The 20,142-nt window shown below is 40.2% G+C and overlaps 1 protein-coding gene across 10 annotated transcripts in view; it reads left to right on the top strand.

Annotated features, from left to right (window-relative positions):
* The window catches only part of RNFT2 (ring finger protein, transmembrane 2), a 91,619-nt gene that overhangs the window by 6,286 nt on the left and 65,191 nt on the right, over positions 1 to 20,142 (top strand). For 9 of the 10 annotated variants that reach the window (XM_056821677.1, XM_056821675.1, XM_056821673.1 and 6 more), the window contains one exon: positions 8,243 to 8,301. In XM_056821677.1, coding sequence (XP_056677655.1) covers positions 8,243 to 8,301 — 59 coding nt within the window. Of the gene's footprint in view, positions 1 to 8,212; positions 8,302 to 20,142 lie in introns of those variants that run through there. The other variant, XM_001374608.5, reaches the window with a different exon arrangement.

The following is a 20,142-nucleotide window of genomic DNA, read 5'->3' as shown; positions in this document are numbered from 1 at the left end:
GAGGCCAGATTTGAATTCAGCAAGAGGAGTCTTCCTGATTCCAGATACATTACTGTATGAGCTATGGCTCTACCTAGCCACCCAAGATATCTAATAAACCATTGGAAATGTGAGTCTAGAGTAGATGTGAGTCAACTCCATAGTGATTATCATTAAAACTATGACAGCTGATGAGATCCTCAAATGAAGTAGTTTAGAGGTAGAAGAGAAGAGGGCCCAGGTTGTATCCTTGGGGGATCCCCACATTTAGCAGGCATGATATAAAGATCCATCAAAGGAGTCAGAGAAGGAGCCATCAGATTAGTAAGAAAAGAACCAGGAGAGAAAGAGCCATGACCCCCAAACTAGAGAGAAGAGACTTATCTAGGAGAAGAGAATGATCAACAATTTTAGAGGCTGCACAGAGGTCAAGAAGAAAGAGGACTAAGAAAAGGCCATTGAATTTGGCAACTAAGAGTTCATTAGTAACCTTATTTTTAAACCTTTAGTGCCTATCTTAAAAAAATCTACTAAATGCCAGTTCGAGGACAGAAGATCGATATGGGCTAGGCAATGGGGGTTAAGTGACTTGCCACATAGCTAGGAAGTGTCTGAGGCTAGATTTGAACCTCCCATCTCCAGCCATGGGTCTCTATCCACTCAGCTATCCAACTGCCCCCATTAGTCACTTTAGAGAGAGCATTTTTGGTTGAAGGACAAGGTTGGAAGCCAGGTTGCAGAGTTAAGAGGAGAAAATGAGAGGAAAGGAAGCAAAGGCATGTGTTGTAGATGGTCTTCTCAAGGAATTTAGTACCAACGTAAATTCAAAATGGGTAAATGACTTAAATATAAAGAGTGAAGTCCTAAATAAAGTAGGTGAATATAGAATAGCTTACCTGTCAGATCTGTGGGAAGGGAAGGAAATTTAAGATTAGGCAGGAGGTAGAGAATATTACAAAATGTAAAATGAATGACGTTGATTACATCAAATTAAAAAGGTTTTGTACAAACAAAACTGATGCAACTGAAATTAGAAGGGAAGCAACAAACTGGGAAAAAATTTTTATATCAAGGAATTTAGCCATGAAGGGCAGAAGAGATATAGGATGATATCTGTTGGGGATAGATGGTTCAAGTCAGGGTTTTTGAGGATGGAAGAGAATTGGTCATGCTTGTAGGCAATAGAGAAGCATCAAGGAGGCAGAGAGAGGTTGTGGATAAATGACCAAGTGGAGATGACAGATCTGTTGGAGGAGGCTTGAGCAGGTAGAGATTAATCTTGGGAAGGATAAAACGGGGATGAAGGAAGAGAGTGGCAGAAAGCACCTGAATGTTGGGAATTGAAGAAGAGAAGAAAAGAGGCTCTTGGCCAATGGCCTCAATTTTTTTTCAATAGAATAGGACTCATTATTGAGAGGGTGTAGGGAGGCAGAATCATGGGAGGTTTGAGGAGGGATGAAAAGGTTTGGAGAATGAGTTAGTGAGCTGATGAGGGAAGTAGAGCAGGATTGCATAGTGGCAGAGAGGACCAGGTTGGGATTATGTGATACATTCATAGTGGCTCTGGTGGAGATGGTTTTATGGCTTTCTCCAGTTTTGTTCAGCAGCATCCAAGAAGGACCAAGCGCAATGGATGGTGGGAGTGATCCAGAGCTAAGGCCAGACAGGCACAATTGATGATATGATGAAGGGCTAAGGGACTCTGAAGAGGAGGACAGAATAGAATTGAACAGGTTCACCAGTGGGTCAAGATGTAGAAGGGAAGAGAGTGTAGTCAGTACAAGAGGGGCGATGGCCTTGAGCAAGAACTAATGCCCCTGCAGCCATCTGCCCTGGTACCAAGAAAGACCTGGGCCTTCCTCTTTGGAGAAACTATGGTTTATTGGGAAACAGTAATAAACCTGTAAGAGGCAGTGAGGTGTAGAATGACCATTAGCTCAGCAATTGGAAGACCTGAGTTTGATACTGGCTCTGTCTTGTGCTACCACTGGGACCATGGGAAAGTCATGCTAGGCCTCAGTTTCCTCATCTATTTAAAAAAATATAAGTGCAAACCTTTAATTACTTAGTAACTGCTATCTTACTTATTATTAAAGCTCTAAATTATACCACAATTAACATATATTATTATATATTTATATATACAGTGTAATTATAGCAAAATTATAATAGAATTACATATAAGTTATATAGAATTATAATATAATTATATACAAATCATTATAGAATTTTAATATAATTATGTGTAAACAATAATCAATTATATATAATCATAATCAATTAGATGTAAATTATAATTAATTATATAGAATTATAATATAATTACAAAGAATAAGAAATTATTATGACAGGATTATATCATAATTACATAGAATTAATAGTAGCTAACACTAAATTATTAAAAATTTGCAAAGCACTTTGTATATATTATAATATTTATGTTATCTAATAATATGTGATGTATTATAATTCTATATACTATAATTTTAATATAAACATTACTTCAAAATCTATCCAATCTAACCCCTCATTTTGTTATTAATAATAATTTCTAATAATTATATATGTATGTTATGTAATAATATTTATATTAAGTATATATACTAATAAATTATATATAATACATCCATTATGTTTATATTATACAATTATATAAACATTCTATATTATGCATAATCATTTATTTGTTATTAATTATAATGTTAAAATATAAATATTAAATCTAACCCAATGTTATTAATTATTAATATTATTAATGATGCTAAAATAATGAGGTCAAACTTGACATTTCTAAGTCCTTTCCAGATCTAGAACCACAATCGTGACTAATAATGACTGACATTTTTTGATATTGAACTATAAAATTTTAATGCACCTTGTCTTCAATATTCATTTGAGGCTTTCAAAGACCACTGAGACTCTGAGACTTAGTTTACTTATCTGCAAAATAGAGAGAAAAATATTTACTAAATTTTTTTATATCTAAAACTTCAAAAAATTATTTTTATTCCATTTTATAGATGAAGAAATTGAGTCTCAGAGAAACTTGCTTACATAAGGAGTAGATGATAGGATCATAGATGGAGAGTTGAAAGGGACCTTAGAGACTTTGAGATTTTACAGATGAGGAAACTGAGGCCCAGACATAAAATGATTTGCCATACATGTAGTAGCTGTCAGAGGTGGGATTTGAATCCAGATTTTTGTGAGTGTGACCAATCACTGCATCATGCTGCTAATTAGACAGTTAGTAAGCATATAAACAGAATTTCAGAACACAACAATTTGTTGTCATCAGTCAGTCACTTGCAAGCACTTATTAATCACCTATGGCATTCCAGACACCATGCTAGGAAGTGGGGATACAAAGGCAAAACAGAAACCAGACCCTGAAGAGCTCTATTCTCTAAGAGGCACAACCTGAGTGTGTGGAAGTAAATATGAAATATACACAAAGGTAATTTCAGGATAGAGGCTCTATCAGCTGGAAAGAGGATGCAAGAGGGAATGGTTCAATCTGATTTTGAAAGGAAGTTCAGGATTCTCAGGAGCAGAGAGGAGGGAGAACATTCTTGGCACAGGGAGCAGCCAAAGCAAAGCACAGAATGTCCTGGGCAGAGTCTCAGCTAGTGGTCCATTCTGGCCAGAACCAGAGTCCAGAAAGGAGAGGAATGTGTCATAAGGCTCAAAAAGTAAACTGAAGCCAGACTTTACAGATAAACCGGAGAAGCTTCATTTCAAGTCTTTAGGTATTAGGGAGCCACCAGAGCTCTTTGAGCAGAGGAGTGACGTGGTCCAAATTATGCTATAAGAATAACACGCTGGTAGATATGAGGATGCTGAATGAGGGAGTCAGTTTCTGAGACCCCTGATTTCCCCTTTGACCTCTGGAATACCTGCGAGCTGCTAATGGAAATACCCCAAAGGAGCAAGAGCAGAGAGAGTCAAGTCTATGAGCTTTCACCGGGCATCTACTTTGTACAAGCCTTGGGGAATGATTCAGTCCTGCAGAAAGTTTCTAAGTTCCTGCTGTGGTACTGAGAATACAGAAGGAGGCCAGCCACAGCCCTCAAGGAAGGGACAGTCAACTGGCCAGCCATTCAATCCATTTCTGAAAGAACTTCTTTTCTCTGCCTCCTACTCTGCGGCACGTCCTGCCAGACTAACTTTACCTTGTCGAAATTTCCGCCTGTGGTTCCCAGCTCTCTTTGGGGCCAAGCAGAACAAGGTTAATTCCTCTGTCACAAGACAGTCTCTTCTGATACTTGAAGACAGCCATCTTATCCTCTACTCCAAGTCCCTTAATTTCTTTTCAAAGAGTATTTATTTCAATGTCCAACTCTTTTTGACACCTTTTTTAGTTGTTTGGTTTGTTTTTGTTTTTGTTTTTTGTTTTTGGTTTTTGCTATTTCCTTCTCTAGCACATTTTACAGATGAAGAAACTATGGTCAAAAAAGTGAATTGACTTGCCCAGGGTCATACAGCTAGGAAGTGTCTTGGGCTAGATTTAAATTTGGGTCCTCCTGATTCCAAGCCTGATGCTCTATCTGTTGCACCACTGAAGGTGCCCTCCCCCTAAGACTTTTCTTTTCCAGGGTAAACCTAGCCTCATTTGAAATGGACTCAAATTCCTCTATCATCCTCTGGACACTCTCCAGCTTTTCAGTCTTCTTCCTAAAATGTCCAGGACTGAGCAGATTCACAGTCATCATAACAATAATAATATAGTTAACCATTTATGTAGTGGCAGCACCATGGATAGAGCGTTGGCCCTGGAATCAGGAAGATCTTCCTGAGTTCAAATCTAGACTAAGACATTTACTAGTTCTGTGACCCTAAGCAAGTCACTTAACCCTGTTGGCCTCAGTTTCCTCATCTGTAAAATGAGCTGGGGAAGGAAATGACAAACCACTCTAGTATCTCTGCCAAGAAAATTCCAAATGGGGTCACAAAGAGTCCGACAGGACTGAAATAACTAAATAACAAATTTAGATAGTGCAAGACACTCTCCATCTTTTCAATATCCTAAAATGTGAAGTCCAAGACTGAAGTAAAAAATTAATACTTATAATTATTATTACAATACTAATGGTCATCATAACAACAATAGTCATCCATTTAAATAGTTCTTTAAAGTTTACAAAGCACATAAATATTATCTCTTTTGACCCTCTCAACAGCCCTGGGAGGCAGGTTTTATTATTACACCCATTGTATAGTTGAGAAAACTGAGATAAGCAGAGGTTAAGTGATTTGTCCAGGGTCACATAGTAAGTATCTCAGACAGCATTAGAACTGAGGTCTTACTGATTGCTCTGGTACTCTATGCACTTTACTTTAGCTGTCTCTAGGGGAAATCTGCCTAGGGAAGAAGACAGAGGGGCTATCAGCCCCATGTTTATTTTAATTTTCCTACTTCCTGGCCAAAAAAAAAGAGTAACCAACCTCTTACTTGATTTCTTACTGTTAATAGGATTTTAGACTTAAATCTGGAAGAAATTTTAGAGTTCTTCTAGAATATTCCTCATCTATAGGATTTTAGACTTAGATCTAAAAGAAATTTTAGAGTTCTTCTAGAATGTACCTCATCTGTAGGATTTTTAGACTTGGATCTAGAAGAAATTTTAGAGTTCAAGAATGTTCCTCATCTGTAGGATTTTAGACTTAGATCTAGAAGAAATTTTAGAGTTCAAGAATGTTCCTCATCTGTAGGATTTTTAGACTTAGATCTAGAAGAAATTGTAGAGTTCAAGAATGTTCCTCATCTGTAGGATTTTTAGACTTAGATCTAGAAGAAATTTTAGAGTTCTTCTAGAATATTCCTCGTCTGTAGGATTTTAGACTTAGATCTAAAAGAAATTTTAGAGTTCATCTAGAGTGTTCCTCATCTGTAGGATTTTTAGACTTAGATCTAGAAGAAATTTTAGAGTTCTTCTAGAATATTCCTTATCTGTAGGATTTTAGACTTAGATCTAAAAGAAATTTTAGAGTTCTTCTAGAGTGTTCCTCATCTGTAGGGTTTTTAGACTTAGATCTAGAAGAAATTTTAGGGTTCTTCTAGAATATTCCTCATCCATGGGATTTTAGATGTAGATCTAGAAGATGTTTTATATTCTTCTATTATAGTCCTCATCTATAGGATTTTAGACTCAGATCTAGAAGAAATGTTAGAGTTCTTCTAGAATATTCCTCATTCTACACATCCTTCCTTCTAATTCCCCTAGATACTAGAGCCTCAGCCTTCCCTTCTGAAGTTTCCTTGTATTTTCATTTTTTTGAAAAGACTATATTTCAAAATATCCATTTTGAATGTACATATTATTTCCCCTGGCAGAATTTGAGCTCTTAGAGGGAAGGGACTGTTTTGATTTTGGTTTTCCACACTGAGCCTGGCATACTTTAAGTGCTTAATAAATGCCCGTTTGTTCATTGATTGATACATAGACCTCAGCTTTCTTGGATTTGTGAAGGTCTGTATAATATATTAATGTCCTGATGTCCCATTAGACTTTTAATTCGGTTCTCTTCAGTGCACATTTATTTAGCCCCTTGTGTTCCAGGTATAGCCCAGGGAATATAAATAAAAATGAAAAATAATCCCTGATTTCAAAGACCTTCTATTCCTTAGGGAAATCATGCATCCTTTTTTTTTAAATCCTTACTTTCTGTCTTAGTATCAGTTTTGTAGTCTGGGCAATTGGGGTAAATGACTTGCCCTGGGCCACACGGCTAGGAAGGGTCTGAGGCCAGATTTAAACAAGGTCTTCCTGACTCCAGACCTGATGCTGTGCTACCCCGCTGTCCCTGGAATCATTCGTTCTTTACTCCTTTGAAAAAATATTTATTAAGTAACCAAACCCAGATCATGGAGCTAACTAACCCCTGGTGAAAGACAGATACAGAGCTTCTGTCAGACTGAGGGCCCTGCCTTAAAGAAATATGCAATCTAGTAAACTCTCAGAAATTGAAAACATCTTTGATCTGCCCTAGCCCTGACCTACTGCCGTCATGACACAGCCTCCCAATGCTGGCGGTCCTGGCTGCTCTCTCCTGCTAACTCCTCTCTTGGCTCTCATGTGACCCTGGTTCCACAACAAGGAATGGTGGGGTCAAGGCGATCAGGGAAACGGGTGGCCAAAATGGGCCGGCCCTTGTGAGGAGCACTGCATGGTCCCTTAGGGATGGGGAGGTTGCCAAGTTTGAGCCTGAGTTGCCTTGGTGCTGTTACTATGACAACCTCACAGTGGTTGCCATGTGCATAGTGCAAGACTGAATGAATCACAGCTGTGGTGAGGATACAGAGCATCTCAGGACAGGATTCGGGAGGGAATGTGTGAGGGGAGGGGTGGGGAGATTAGAACATGGAATGTCAGAGCTGGGAGGAGGCTTAGAACTGGGAATGTCAGAGCTGGGAGGGGGCTTAAAACAGGGAATGTCAGAGCTGGGAGGGAGCTTAAAACAGGGAATGTCAGGGCTGGATGGAACCTTAGAACAGGGAATGCCAGAGCTGGTAAGAACCTTAGAACAAGGAATGTCAGAGCTGGGAAATACCTTAGAATAGGGAATGTTAGAGCTGGGAAATACCTTAGAATAGGGAATGTTAGAGCTGGGAGAAACCTTAGAACAGGGAATGTTAGAGCTGCGAGAAACCTTAGAAGAGGGAATTGAGAGCTGGGAAGGGGCTTAGAACTGAGAATGTCAGAGCTAGGAGGGAGCTTAAAACAGGGAATGTCAGAGCTGGGAGAAACCTTAGAACAGGGAATGTTAGAGTTGCGAGAAACCTTAGAAGAGGGAATGCCAGAGCTGGTAAGAACTTTAGAACAAGGAATGTCAGAGCTGGGAAATACCTTTAGAATAGGGAATGTTAGAGTTGGGAGAAACCTTAGAACAGGGAATGTTAGAGCTGGGAGAAATCTTAGAACAGGGAATGTTAGAGCTGGGAGAAACCTTAGAACAGGGAATGTTAGAGCTGCGAGAAACCTTAGAACAGGGAATGTTAGAGCTGCGAGAAACCTTAGAAGAGGGAATTGAGAGCTGGGAAGGGGCTTAGAACTGAGAATGTCAGAGCTAGGAGGGAGCTTAGAACTGGGAAGGTGAGAGCTGGGAGGGGACTTAAAACTGGGAATGTCAGAGTTAGGGGCAGCTCTTAGAACTGAGCTGTAAGTTATCGTCTGATCCCATGCCTTCCTTTTACAGTTGGGCCATGGAGGCCCAAAGGGGGGGTCTTGCAGCACAAGGGCCTGATGGGATGTTTTGGTTTCAGGTGTTAAGAAAGATGCAGAGACGGCACAGTAGCAACACGGACAGCGCCCCCCCTGAAAGGTAAAGGTCCTTCCTGGCACTGGTCCCCTGCTCTGGCTGAGGGTCAGTGGAGTCATCCATGCACAGTCTGGTGGATCCCCAGAGTCAGGGCAGGCATCCTCCGTGGTGCTGGGCCAGGCAGGGTTTTCTGCAGCCCTTGTGACTCTTAATCTTCACAACAGTTCTTCAAGGTGGGCGGAGTAGGTTATCAGTGAATCCATTTGAAAGATGAGGAAAAGGAGCCTGAGAGGTGAGGGAAATTGCACAGAATCTCACTGGGGAAGGGAAAGAAAAGACAATAAGCATTTATATAGTGCCTGAGGTGTGCTGGGTGTTTTAAAGTATCATCTCATTTGATTATCACAATAATCCTGTTAGGAAGATGCTGTTATTATCCCCATTTTATAGATGAGGAAACTGAGTCAATAAGGTTAAATGACTTGTCCAGGGTTATACAGCTAGGAAGTGTCTGATGCTGGATTTGAACTCAGGTCCAGATCTAGTACTCCATTGTTATACCTAGCTGCCTCAATAAGAAAAATACTAAATACAGACTCTCAGAAACTCAAAATAAGAAGGGATCTCAGTAGCTATCACATTCAGCCCATACTTGAGCCATAATGCTGTCTGTAACCAGTGCTCATCCAGCCTCTGCTTGGAGACCTTCAGTGATGGGGAGCTCACTCCCTCTCAATGCAATTCATTCTCCATAGGGGCAGTTTTCATTTTTATAACTTTTTTTCTGATGTCAAAGCTAACTGCTGCTTTTTCACTTTGCCTTCGCTCTCTACTCCCTCTTGCTCCCAGTTCTGCCTTCTGTCCTCAGGCAAAATGAGATGAATCCTTTTTCCATGCTCCTGCCCTGTGAAGACATTTCTCATGCCTTCCCTGCAGCTTCTTTTCTTTGGAATAAGCATCCCCAGTCCCTTCAACTGATCTTTATATGACGTGGATGCATAGCCCCCTCACCTTACCAATCCCCCTTCTCTGGACGCTCTCCATTTTCCTAATAAAAATACGTAAGAGAGGTGGTATCATGGTGTGGAAAGTGAGCCAGCCTTCGAAGCAGGAAAACCCGAGTTCAAGTTCCACTTCTGATACTTACTGGCTAAGTGACCCTGGAACAGTCACTTGCTGTTTTCATATTTTGGGCAGTTCTCAATGACTGTGAAGTACAAAGAAGTCCATTGACCTGCTAAACTAAAAGGAGTTATCCTCAGTGGGAGTTCTCTATACTAGTGAAACAACAAACCTAGACTGGCTGGCTAGCTGTTTGTCTGTCTTTCTACCTACCTACCTACCTACCTGTCTATCTCTCTATTTATCCATATCTCTATATCTGCCTTTCTGTCCATCTATCTACCTGCCTATCTACTGTCTATCTGTCTATACATACAAATATATATGTAGATATTTGTGTCAATGAACTTTAAAAAATATATATCTTATATATATATATATTTAAAGCTTATAGAATCATAGCTTAGAAAGCTGGATCTGGAAGGGTTTTTGGCCAGGCTGCTAGGTGGCACGGTGGATGGAATACTAGATTTAGACTCAGGAAGACCTGTGAGTTCAGATCCTGCCTCAGACACTAGTTAGGTGTGTGACCCTGGGCAAGTCATTGCCTGCTTCCATTTCATTTGTAAAGAGTGGCTGAAAATGGCACCCACTTCCCAAGGTTATTGTGAGGATTCAGTAAAAATATATGGCAAGTGCTGAGCAATCCTTAAAAGCTCTAGAAAAATATTAGCTTTTACTACTATCTAGTTCAACTCTTTTGTTTGACAGATGGGGAAACTGAGGTCCAAAAAAGTAAAGACATTTGCCCAAGTTTGTACTGGTAGTGAGTGTTAGTGTAAAGATTGGATTCCAGGTCTTTTCATTACACTGTAATAATGGTAATAATAATGACAAAAGCAGCTAATAATAGCCATTAGGTTTGCAAAGTACTTTATATACAATACATGAACTCATCTAATCCCTTTAATGAGGATAATGAAGCAGGTGCTATTTTTATCCCCTTTTATAGATGAAGAAACAGGCAAGTGACTTGCACAGTGTCACTCAGCTAGGAAGTATCTGAGACACGATTGGAACTCAGTGCTTCTGACTCCAGACTCAGTGCTGTAACCACTGTGCTACCTAGCTGCAACACGACATAGTAGATGGTGGGGAGGTGGTCCATGCTTTCAAATATTACAAATGTACATTAGAAGGAACCTCAGAAAACTAATACAACCCATTGGGATTTTTTGGTTTGTTTTTTTAAGCCCTTAGCTTCTGTCTTAGAATTGATACTAATTATTTATTCCAAGGCAGAAGCATGGTAAAGGCTAGGCAGTTGCGGCTAAGTGACTAGGAAGTGTCTGAGGTCAGATTTGAACCCAGAACCTTCCATCTCTAAGCCTGGCTCTCAATCCATTAAACTGTCTTAACTGCCCTTGTCTAATCCATTGTTAAACAAGAGTCTCGTTTACAACATCCTGGGCTAGTGCTATTATGCAGCCTCTGTTGGAAGGCTTTCAGTAACAAGGGTCATAGAATCTCATTACCTCTAGAGTCAAACCATTCCCCTTCTGAGTATTTCATGTCAGGGATGCTTGAGATTGTCCTTTTGGGTATGGTAGCTCCTATCACTTAATGTCTAAAGAAATTTCCTTTATATCCTGTGCCCTTCATCCCCAGGTAGTCATTTCATTTAGCTGTATACTGAGGACTTAGCATTAGGAAATTTCAGAATCTCCAAGAGAGAAAAATATGTTAGAGGCCATCTAATCCAGCCCACATGGGATAAAGGATCTCCTCTACTATGTGACTGCCTTTGCTCGAAGACCTCCAGCAAGAAAGTAGTCTGTCAGTTAATAAGTAGTAAGTATTAAGAGCCTCTTGTGTGCCAGGAATTGTGCTAAGTGCTTTGGAATTCATCCTGTAAAAATTAAAATTAATGTACAATAATAAAAAATATTATATTTTTAGAGATTTATTAATGATCATTAGAAGTAAAGGAATAAAAAGGTAACAAAATAAAACCATGTGCCCATGGCTAATCTACCTGTTCAAAAACTTCACTTACCACCACAGTCACAACCCAGTAAGCAAAAAAAACAAGACCAGGAACCCCACTCAATATGTCCCCCTGTCTACAGGAAGTCGTAACAACAGGAAGTCAGTGGGCTCCTGGGAAATGGAGTTTTTAGAGTAACAGATTTCCAATTATACAATCCCAAGGAGTTCATTTTGCTTTGGTAGGGACTGGTGTTGCCAGGTGAATTTCCTTCATACCCAGCTTTAAGTTTGCCCCTTTCTTGTTTTTAGAACTGCTTCTGATTACATTCTCAGAGGTCAAATAGAATAAACCTAATCCTTCTTGCCCAGTTTTTGTGTCCATGTCTCCTAACAAGCCTTTTCTGCTTTAGGCTAAATTTCCCCCTTCTTTCCAACTGAACCTGCCCTCCATGTGTGTGCCCCTGATCCCATTGCTTCCCATATTCAAAAGCAAATTACACAGATAGTGAATGTTAATGTCAAGACAGGTCTTTTCATTACACTATAATAATAATAATAGTAATGACAACAACAGCTAACAATAGGTAACATTGGGTTTGCAAAGCACTTTGCATACATTAATTCATCTGATCACCATAATGAGGATAAGTAGGCAGGTGCTATTTTTATCCCCATTTTACAGATAAGGAAACTGAGGCAAACAAAAGTGAAAGAACTTCCTCTGCATCTAATTTTCCTTTCCCTGTCTTTTGGCTTCCTCCTCATTGCTCCCAAATATGCCCATGTCTCTCCAGCTTTAAAAAATGAATGCTTGATCTTATCAACCCCACCCATATCTCTCATCCCTTGCTTAGCTAAAATCCCCGAGAAAGCCAATCTGTACTCCCTGCCTCTACTTCCTCTCCTTTCACTCTTATAAACAAGTTTCTGACTCACCTCTCACTTCAAGTTGTTCTCTCTAAAGTCTCCAGCGTTTTCAGCTACTAAATCGAATGGCATTTTCTGAATCTTCATCTTTCTTGGCCTCTGTAGCATTTGACACCAGAGATCCCTTCCTGGATACTCTTTCTGTAGGTTTCCATGACACAACTTTCTCCTGCTTTCCTGATCCCTCTTTTCTAGTCTCTTTGGCTGGTTCTTCATCTACATGCCCACTAATTATGGGTATCTGAAAGGCTCCATGTTCTTCTCTTTTCTCTCTATATTATCTCACTTGACAACCTTATCAGTTCCCAGGAGGAGGTCAGTGATCATCTCTGGGAAAATGTCTAGCCCCGTATGACTAGTCCTAATCTCTCTTCTGAGCTTCAGCCCCATCTCTGCATTTTGGAGATCTCAAAGTGGCCTGTCCCATTGCACGTTCAATGTGTCCAGAGCAGAACTCATTATTCTTTTCTCCCCAAATCTTCTTCTCTTCCAAATTTCCCATTTCTGTTGAAGGCTCCACCATCCTCAGAGTTACCCAAGCTTGAAATTCTCATTACATCTGCACCTCTTCTCTAGAACTGACCCCCTATATCCAATCTTTCTCGTCAAATTTTGTCATTCGTTACAGCTCTCCTATATGTCTTCTTGCCACTCACAGACCCTCATGACCTCTCACTTAGACTATCACGACTTCTGTTTGGACTACCAGTCTTCTGATTGGGTGTCCTCCAAAATCTCTTCACTCTACTCTGTCCTCTACTCAGCTGCTGAAGTATAATCTCCTTAGAGCACAGGTCTAGTCATATCATTGCCTCCCCTTCTCTTTTTTTAAAACCCTTACTTTCTGTCTTAAAATTGCTACTAAATATGGAGTTGGGAAGACATGAATTCAAATCCAGACTCAGATACTTCCTAGCTAGGTGACCCTGGGCAAGTCACATAATTCCTGACCTCAGCTGCAAAATGGAGATTATAATAGCATCTACCTTTCAGGGTTACTGGGAGGATCAAATGGGATAAGCTTTGTAAAAAGTACTTAACTTAGCACAGTGCCTGGAACATAGTAGGGACTATAGAAATGCATTTTCTCCCTCCATTGTGGGCTGATTGATGTGACCTGAACTCAAGACCCTTCACAATCTGCCTTTCTTTCTTTCTTTGTAAAAAATAAAACCCTCACCTTCCATCTTAGAATCATTACTAAGTATTGGTTCCAAGGCAGAAGAGCAGTTAGGGCTAGGCAGTGGGGGTTAAGTGACTTGCCCAGGGTCACACAGCTGAGAAGTGTCTGAGACTAGATTTGAAGCCAGGATTTCCTGTCTCCAGGCCTGACTCTATCCACTGAGCAACCTGACTCAATCCTTTATGACATTTATTAAGCCCCAACTATGTGCCCACCACTGTGCTAAGTAAATGATTTTACAAATAATTCTCTCATTTATCCTCTTGATAATCCAGGGAGGTAAGTGCTGTTATTATCCATTTTTTAACATTTAGAGAAACTATGGTAGACAGGTTAAGTGACTTTCCCCAAGTCCTAAAGTGTCTGAGGCAGAATTTGAACTCAGTTTTTCCTGATTGTTCTATCTGTGGTTGCCGCTGCCTTACTAGCTCCAGACTTGCCATTGGTATCTATATGTTCCCTCGTTTGCCTTTGAGCATAATATACTGGATAAGGCAGTGGACTTGGAGTCAGAAAGACCTTGATGCCCACCTCAAATACTTTCTAGCCATGTAACCTTGAGCAAATTGCTACTAACTCTTAGCCTCAGTTTCCTGATCTGTAAAATGAGGAAGCTAGGCTAGGTGTCTCCCAAGGTGCTTTCCAGCTCTAGAACTGTGACCTTTGGTCACTAACTTCTCTGTGCCTAGGTTTTCTCATCTGTAAAATGAGAGAGCTAAACCTGATGGCGTCTAAGGGCCCTTTTATTGTTGTTCAGTCCTGTTCAAGTCTTCATTTCCCCTTTTGTTGTGGTCTCTGAGGAGATACTGGAGAGGTTGACCATTTTCTTCTCCAGTCCATTTTACAGATGAGGAAACTGAGGCAAAAAGGGTTAAGTGACTTGCCCAGGGTCACACAACTAGTGTCTGAGGCTGGGTTTGAACTCTGGAAGATGAGTCTTCCTGATTCCAAGCCCAGTGCTTTCTCCACTGTGTCACCTACCTACCCAGCTCTAAATCTACGAGCCTATGAGTTTTCTTGGCCAACAAAGCAAAAATGAAATCCAACTTACACAGATCTGAATTGTCTCTGTAGTCAGTTATCATCATCTTCACTTACCTGAGCAGCATTTCTTGGCTTTGCTTTGATGCTCCATTTCCCTCCCAAGATGCAGAGGATAGTCAATGGTGGCCATGTGGCCTGGTTAGCCCAGTCTCCTTTGTACTGGCTGTTGCTCTGTCTGTTGGCCAGCATATCAGTTGTTAAACTAGGAGCTTCCTCTGAGGCTCTCTCTGTCTCTGTCTCTGTCTCTGTCTCTGTCTCTCTCTGTCTCTGTCTCTCTCTGTCTCTGTCTCTGTCTCTCCCCCTCCCTCCCTTGTCTCCACTTTCTCCTATGTCTTGTCTCCTCTCTCTGTCTCTCTGTCTCTGTCTGTCTGTCTGTCTCTCTCTCTCTTTCTCTCCCCTCACCTGTGTATTCATTCCTCTTCCCTTTCTTCCCTGTGGTCCTTGCTGGTTCAAGCCTAACGATCCAGGGATCTAAACAGAGCTATAAAAAGCCCTGCTCCGGGGCAGTGTGCATTTCCTGGGAGAGTTGGAGGCCACTGGGGTCTCTACAAACTTCCAAGCACTGTGTGAAGCAAGGGGACTGGGAAAGCTTTCCAAGGCTCTCAATGGAGGCAGGATAAAGGAGACAGTGGCTCCCTGTGTTGTGTGTGTGTGTGTGTGTGTGTGTCTCACACACACACAGAGCTGAAGGCTCACTGTTGTGATGTAGACTTCTCACATTGCAGAATCCTTAGGTCTTATTAGTGAGCAACTTAGTGATCTGAGGTCGGGATTTGTCAGTGATCATAATAAAACCTCCAATGGCTAGAGTAAAGGGCACAAAATCCTTCTTACCTATGAGGTAGATCATTAGTGCTCCTTCAGGTTCCAGGCTCCATTTCCACTCCCAACTCACTCTGCATTTAGGAAGGCAGTAAGTAGGAAGGTGGTATGGAGGGAGGGAAGGAAGGAAGGAAGATAGAAAAGAGGAAAGGGAGGAAGGAAAGAAAGGGAGACAGGAAAGAGGGAGGGAAGGAAGGTGGGAGGAACAGAAGAGGGGAGGGAAGAAGGGAAGGAATGAAGATAGGAAACAGGGAAGGAAGGAAGGCAGAAAAGGGGAGAAGGTAGGAAGGAGGGGAAAGGAAGAAAAGAAGGAAAGAAGAAAAGGAAGGAGGGGGAAGACAAGAAATAGGGAGAGAAGGAATAAAAAAGAGGGCAAGAGGAAGGGAAGGAAGGAGAAAGGGAAAGGAAGAAGAGAGGGAAGAAGGGGAAGAAATGAAAGGGAGAGAAGGGAAGAAGAAAGGAGGGAGTGAGGGGAAGAAAAGAAAGGGGGAGGAAAGAAGGAGAAAAAGGAAAGGAAGAAGGAGAGGATGAGGAAAAGAATGGAAGAAAGGAATAAAAGAAGGGAGGATGAGGGAAGGAGGGAGAGACAGAAGGAGGAAGTGACAAAATGAAGGAAGAAAGAACTAAGGGAGAGAAGGAAGAAAATAACCATTAAGTACCTACTGTGTTCCAGGCACTGGGCAGAGTTTTACAAATATGATCTCATTTTATCCTTACAACAACCCTGAGAGGCTGGTGTTATTATTATTCCCATTTTACAGATGAGAAAACTGAGGCAAACAAAGGTGAAGTGACTTGCCCTGGGGTCACACAGCTAATGAAGGGCTGAAGTTGGATCTGAATTTAGACCTTCCTGCTCTCCAGGCCCAGCATTCTGTGCCCTCTGGTGCCTCCTAACTGTCTTCATTACATCAGTAGCATCCTTCCCTTTTCAGTTACCCTTGACAATTATTTTAATCCAAGATCACTGAGATGAAAACATGCCTAGAGCGGGTCCACACAGGGCATGACTTGTCCAAAGTCTTGAATTCCTCTTGAGCTAACCATGTTGGGAGAAGGGGAGGGAATTATCCCATGTTCGAGAATAATCCTGAAAGTGATCATCAGTTTGATTACCAAATTCTTGAATGCCCGAAGGCTTCCCTGGATCAAAAAAGAGAATCAAAGATTTCGTCCCCTAATCCAATACCCTCATTTTACACTTGAGTGCCCAGCCTTCCCGAGGTCCAGCAGGCGGGATGTAAGCCCAGGTTTCTCTTGACTCTCCATCCACTGTTATTTCCATGGTAACTTAACTACCTAATGTCTATGGGGATGGATCCCATGGGAAATGGAAATAATTAAGTCTCAAATTTATTGAGAAGTAGCACACTCTTTAAATGGAAAGGGGGCTAGGTATAGAGGCAGAAAGAGATTTGAATCCTGATTTTTGACATTTGTATTTGTGTGGCCCCAGAACAATTCACTTTATATTTCTCAGCCATAGTTTCCTCATTTCTTAAACAGAGGTGACATTAGCATCCGTAGCAGGATTATTGGGAAGATCAAACAAGGTGATGAGATGAAATGCTTTCCAAGCCTTAAAGCACTATATGAACCAGGCTCTGTGGCAAGTGTTTTACAAATATGATCTCATTTGATCCTTACAACCACCCTGAGAGGCCGGTGCTATTATTATTATTACCATTTTATAGATAAAGAAACTGAGGCAGACAATAGTGAAATCATTTGCCCAGGGGTTACACAGCTAATAAATGGCTGAAAATGGATCTGAATTTAGAACTTCCTGACTCCAAGCCCACTAGTGCTTAGCCCTTACCGTTCTGCCTTGGAACGGTATTTATTCTAAGACAGAAGGTAAGGGTTTAAAAATATATATATATTGATATCTTGTGTTTTTTTATCACCTTGGTTTCCAGATATATCCCTCCCATCCGACTATCTTCCCAAAACCATTTGTAACAAAGAATAGAAAGAAAAGGGAAAAATGAGCAACAAAAATCAAACAGTGCATTGACTCAGTCTACCTCTGCAAAGAAGAAAAGGAGACCCATTTTCTTTTCTCTTTATGGCTACATCGTTATTATAAGTACTCAGCATCCTGATTCTTTTCTAGTTGTTGTTTACCTTGTTGTCCAATACCTACTCTCATAGAATCACAAATTCCTTGAGGGTAAGAATTGTTTCATTTTTCTACTTACCACTTTCTCTAAGGCTGCCTTCCATCTACTTTGGACAGTCCCAAAAGTCTTAGTGTTTTTTAAAGCTTTAATGACCATTACATTTAATTGAAATTAAATAGCTATTGAATTTAATAGCTATTAAAGCTCAAAATGACTCTTAAGACTTTTGAATCAAACCTATATTTATTTTGTATCTACTAATTTACATATGTCTTCTCTATTAGAATGTCAACTCCTTATAATCACGTTTGGAAACTATGGATGGAGGAAGAGTTTGTGACCAAGTAATGGATCTACTGAAATGGACAATTGTAATTATATAATATTAAAAAAAAGTTTTGTACAAACAAAATCAATGCAGCTAAAATTAGAAGGAAATAAAATTAATTAGGAAAAATCCTTGCAGTAAGTTTTTTCTTATAAAAGTCTCATAAGACCTATAAGTAAATAAATTTTAATTTTAATTTTAAATTTTAAGAATAAGAGCTATTCCTCAATTGAAAAATAGTAAAGAGTTATAAATAGGCAATTTTCAAAGACACCCGAGCTACCAATCTGGATATGAAAAAATATTCAATCCCTAATAAGTATGGGAGTACAAATGAATAATAATAGTTCATAAATCTGGTTTAATCCATGAGACATTTATTAAGCATCTACTATGGGCATCACTGTACTTAGCATTGGGGATATAATTGATAAAAAGACAGATTATCCCAGCTTTCAAAGAGTTTACAATATAAAGGAGGAGACAGCATACAAAAGGAGATAGAAAAAGGTGGGGGTCAGGATGGGACACTGGGGGGGTATCTTATTCCTTGAAAGTGAAATTAGGGCACTAGGTGCAAAGATGAGAGATATTTATATAGTGCTTATTGCATGCCAGATACTTTCTGAGCACTTTAAAATTATTATCTCATTTAATCCTGACAACAGTCCTGGGAAGTAGGTGCTATTGTAACCCCCATTTTACAGATGAGGAAACAGAGACAAATGAAGGTTAAGTGACTTGCCCAGAGTCACACAACTAGTAAGTGTCTGAGGTTGGATTCGATGTAGCATTTCTAAGATTTTGCCTCACACCCATCAAGGAACAAAGATGAAAAAGGAAAATGACAAACGGTGTAGGAAAAACGAGCTCCTTAATATACTGTTGGTGGACTTGTGAATTGATTCAGCCATTCTGGAAGACATTTTGGAACTATACCCCAAAAGCTACTAAACTGTACATAGACTTGGACCACCAGCAATACCACTACTAGACCTTTCTGCTCACCAAATTTTTTAAAAAATAGATACACACCTGTTTAGAAGAACATTTTGTTTTGCATTGGCAAAGAATGGGAAACTGATGTCCTTTGGGGATGGCTAAACAAAAATGGCACATAAAAGTGTTGGAACACTATTGAACCTTAAAAATAACAAGTGACAGCTTCATTAGTGTGTTCTTCATTCACATCAGTCAGCCAGACTTACTTTACTTTACTTTTTGGGGGGGAAATTTTAATTAATTTAGAATATTTTTCTGTGGTTACAAGATTCATGTTCTTTCCCTCCCCTCCTCCCACCCCTTTTAATTTACTTTTAGAAAGTCTATTTATAACTTGTAGTAAGGAGAGTTGGCACAAAACATCCTCCCCAAAGCCTATGGCATCCTCTCCCTCAAGTCTACACAGGCAAAGTCCAGGAAAGGATTCAATTAAGAGTGATTCACTCTACTGGAGCTGAACCTGGAGTCCTTTACCAAACTGGTCCGCCATTGGTCTGAAGAGCATTGGAGGTTTCGCTGGCTTTTTAAAGCCCCTATGAACCCACTGAGTTTGTTTAGTTAGCCAATCACCACTATTTTCTCTCTGATCCAGTTAAAGAGAAGTTCAAAACCAGAAAAAAGGGTTCAGAGAGTATAATTTACACATTTAAAAGCCTGGCCAGATCTGTGCCATTGACTGGTTGATATGGAGGCGTCCAGCTTCTTCTTGTACATTGGTATCCGTAGCATTTTAGCCCATTGCCTTTCTAGTACACTTTTTTGTTGTTGTTTAGTTGTTTTCAGTCATGTCCAACTCTTGATCATCCCATTTGGGGTTTTCTTGGCAAAGATACTGGAGAGATTGATCATTTCCTTCTCCAGCTCATTTTATAGAGGAGAAAAATGGAGGCAAACTGAGGGGTAAGTGACTTGCCTAGGGTAACACAACTATTAAGTGTCTGAGGCTGAGTTTGAACTCAGGTCTTTCTGTCTCTAGGGCTGATACATCATTCATTGTACTACCTAGCTGTCCTAACCTAGCACACAGCAGATTCTTAATGAATACTCAACAATTAATTAGCTAGGTATATTATTTTCATGGTTCTGCTTAGTTTACTTTCTTTTTTTTGAAAATGTAGAAATATTTAAATCTTACCTTCCATCTTAGAATTTGTCCCAAGGCACAAGAGTGGTAAGGGATAGGCAAAGGAGGTTAAGTGACTTGCCCAGGATCACACAGTTAGGAAGTGCCTGAGATCAGATTTGAACCCAGGACCTTCCATCTCTAGGTCTGGCTCTCAATCCCCTGAGCCACCTAGCTGCCTCCCAAATTATTTATTCTTAAGATTCTTTTTTAAATTTTGAGTTCCATATTTTCTCCCTCTCTTCCACCTCTCTCTTGAGATCAGGTATTTAGTTCACTTTCCAATCGTTCATGTAAATCT

Source organism: Monodelphis domestica, chromosome 3 (genome assembly GCF_027887165.1).
Source record: "Monodelphis domestica isolate mMonDom1 chromosome 3, mMonDom1.pri, whole genome shotgun sequence".
In the NCBI taxonomy this organism is placed as follows: Eukaryota; Metazoa; Chordata; class Mammalia; order Didelphimorphia; family Didelphidae; genus Monodelphis; species Monodelphis domestica.
This window is presented reverse-complemented; position numbering and strand designations above follow the sequence as displayed.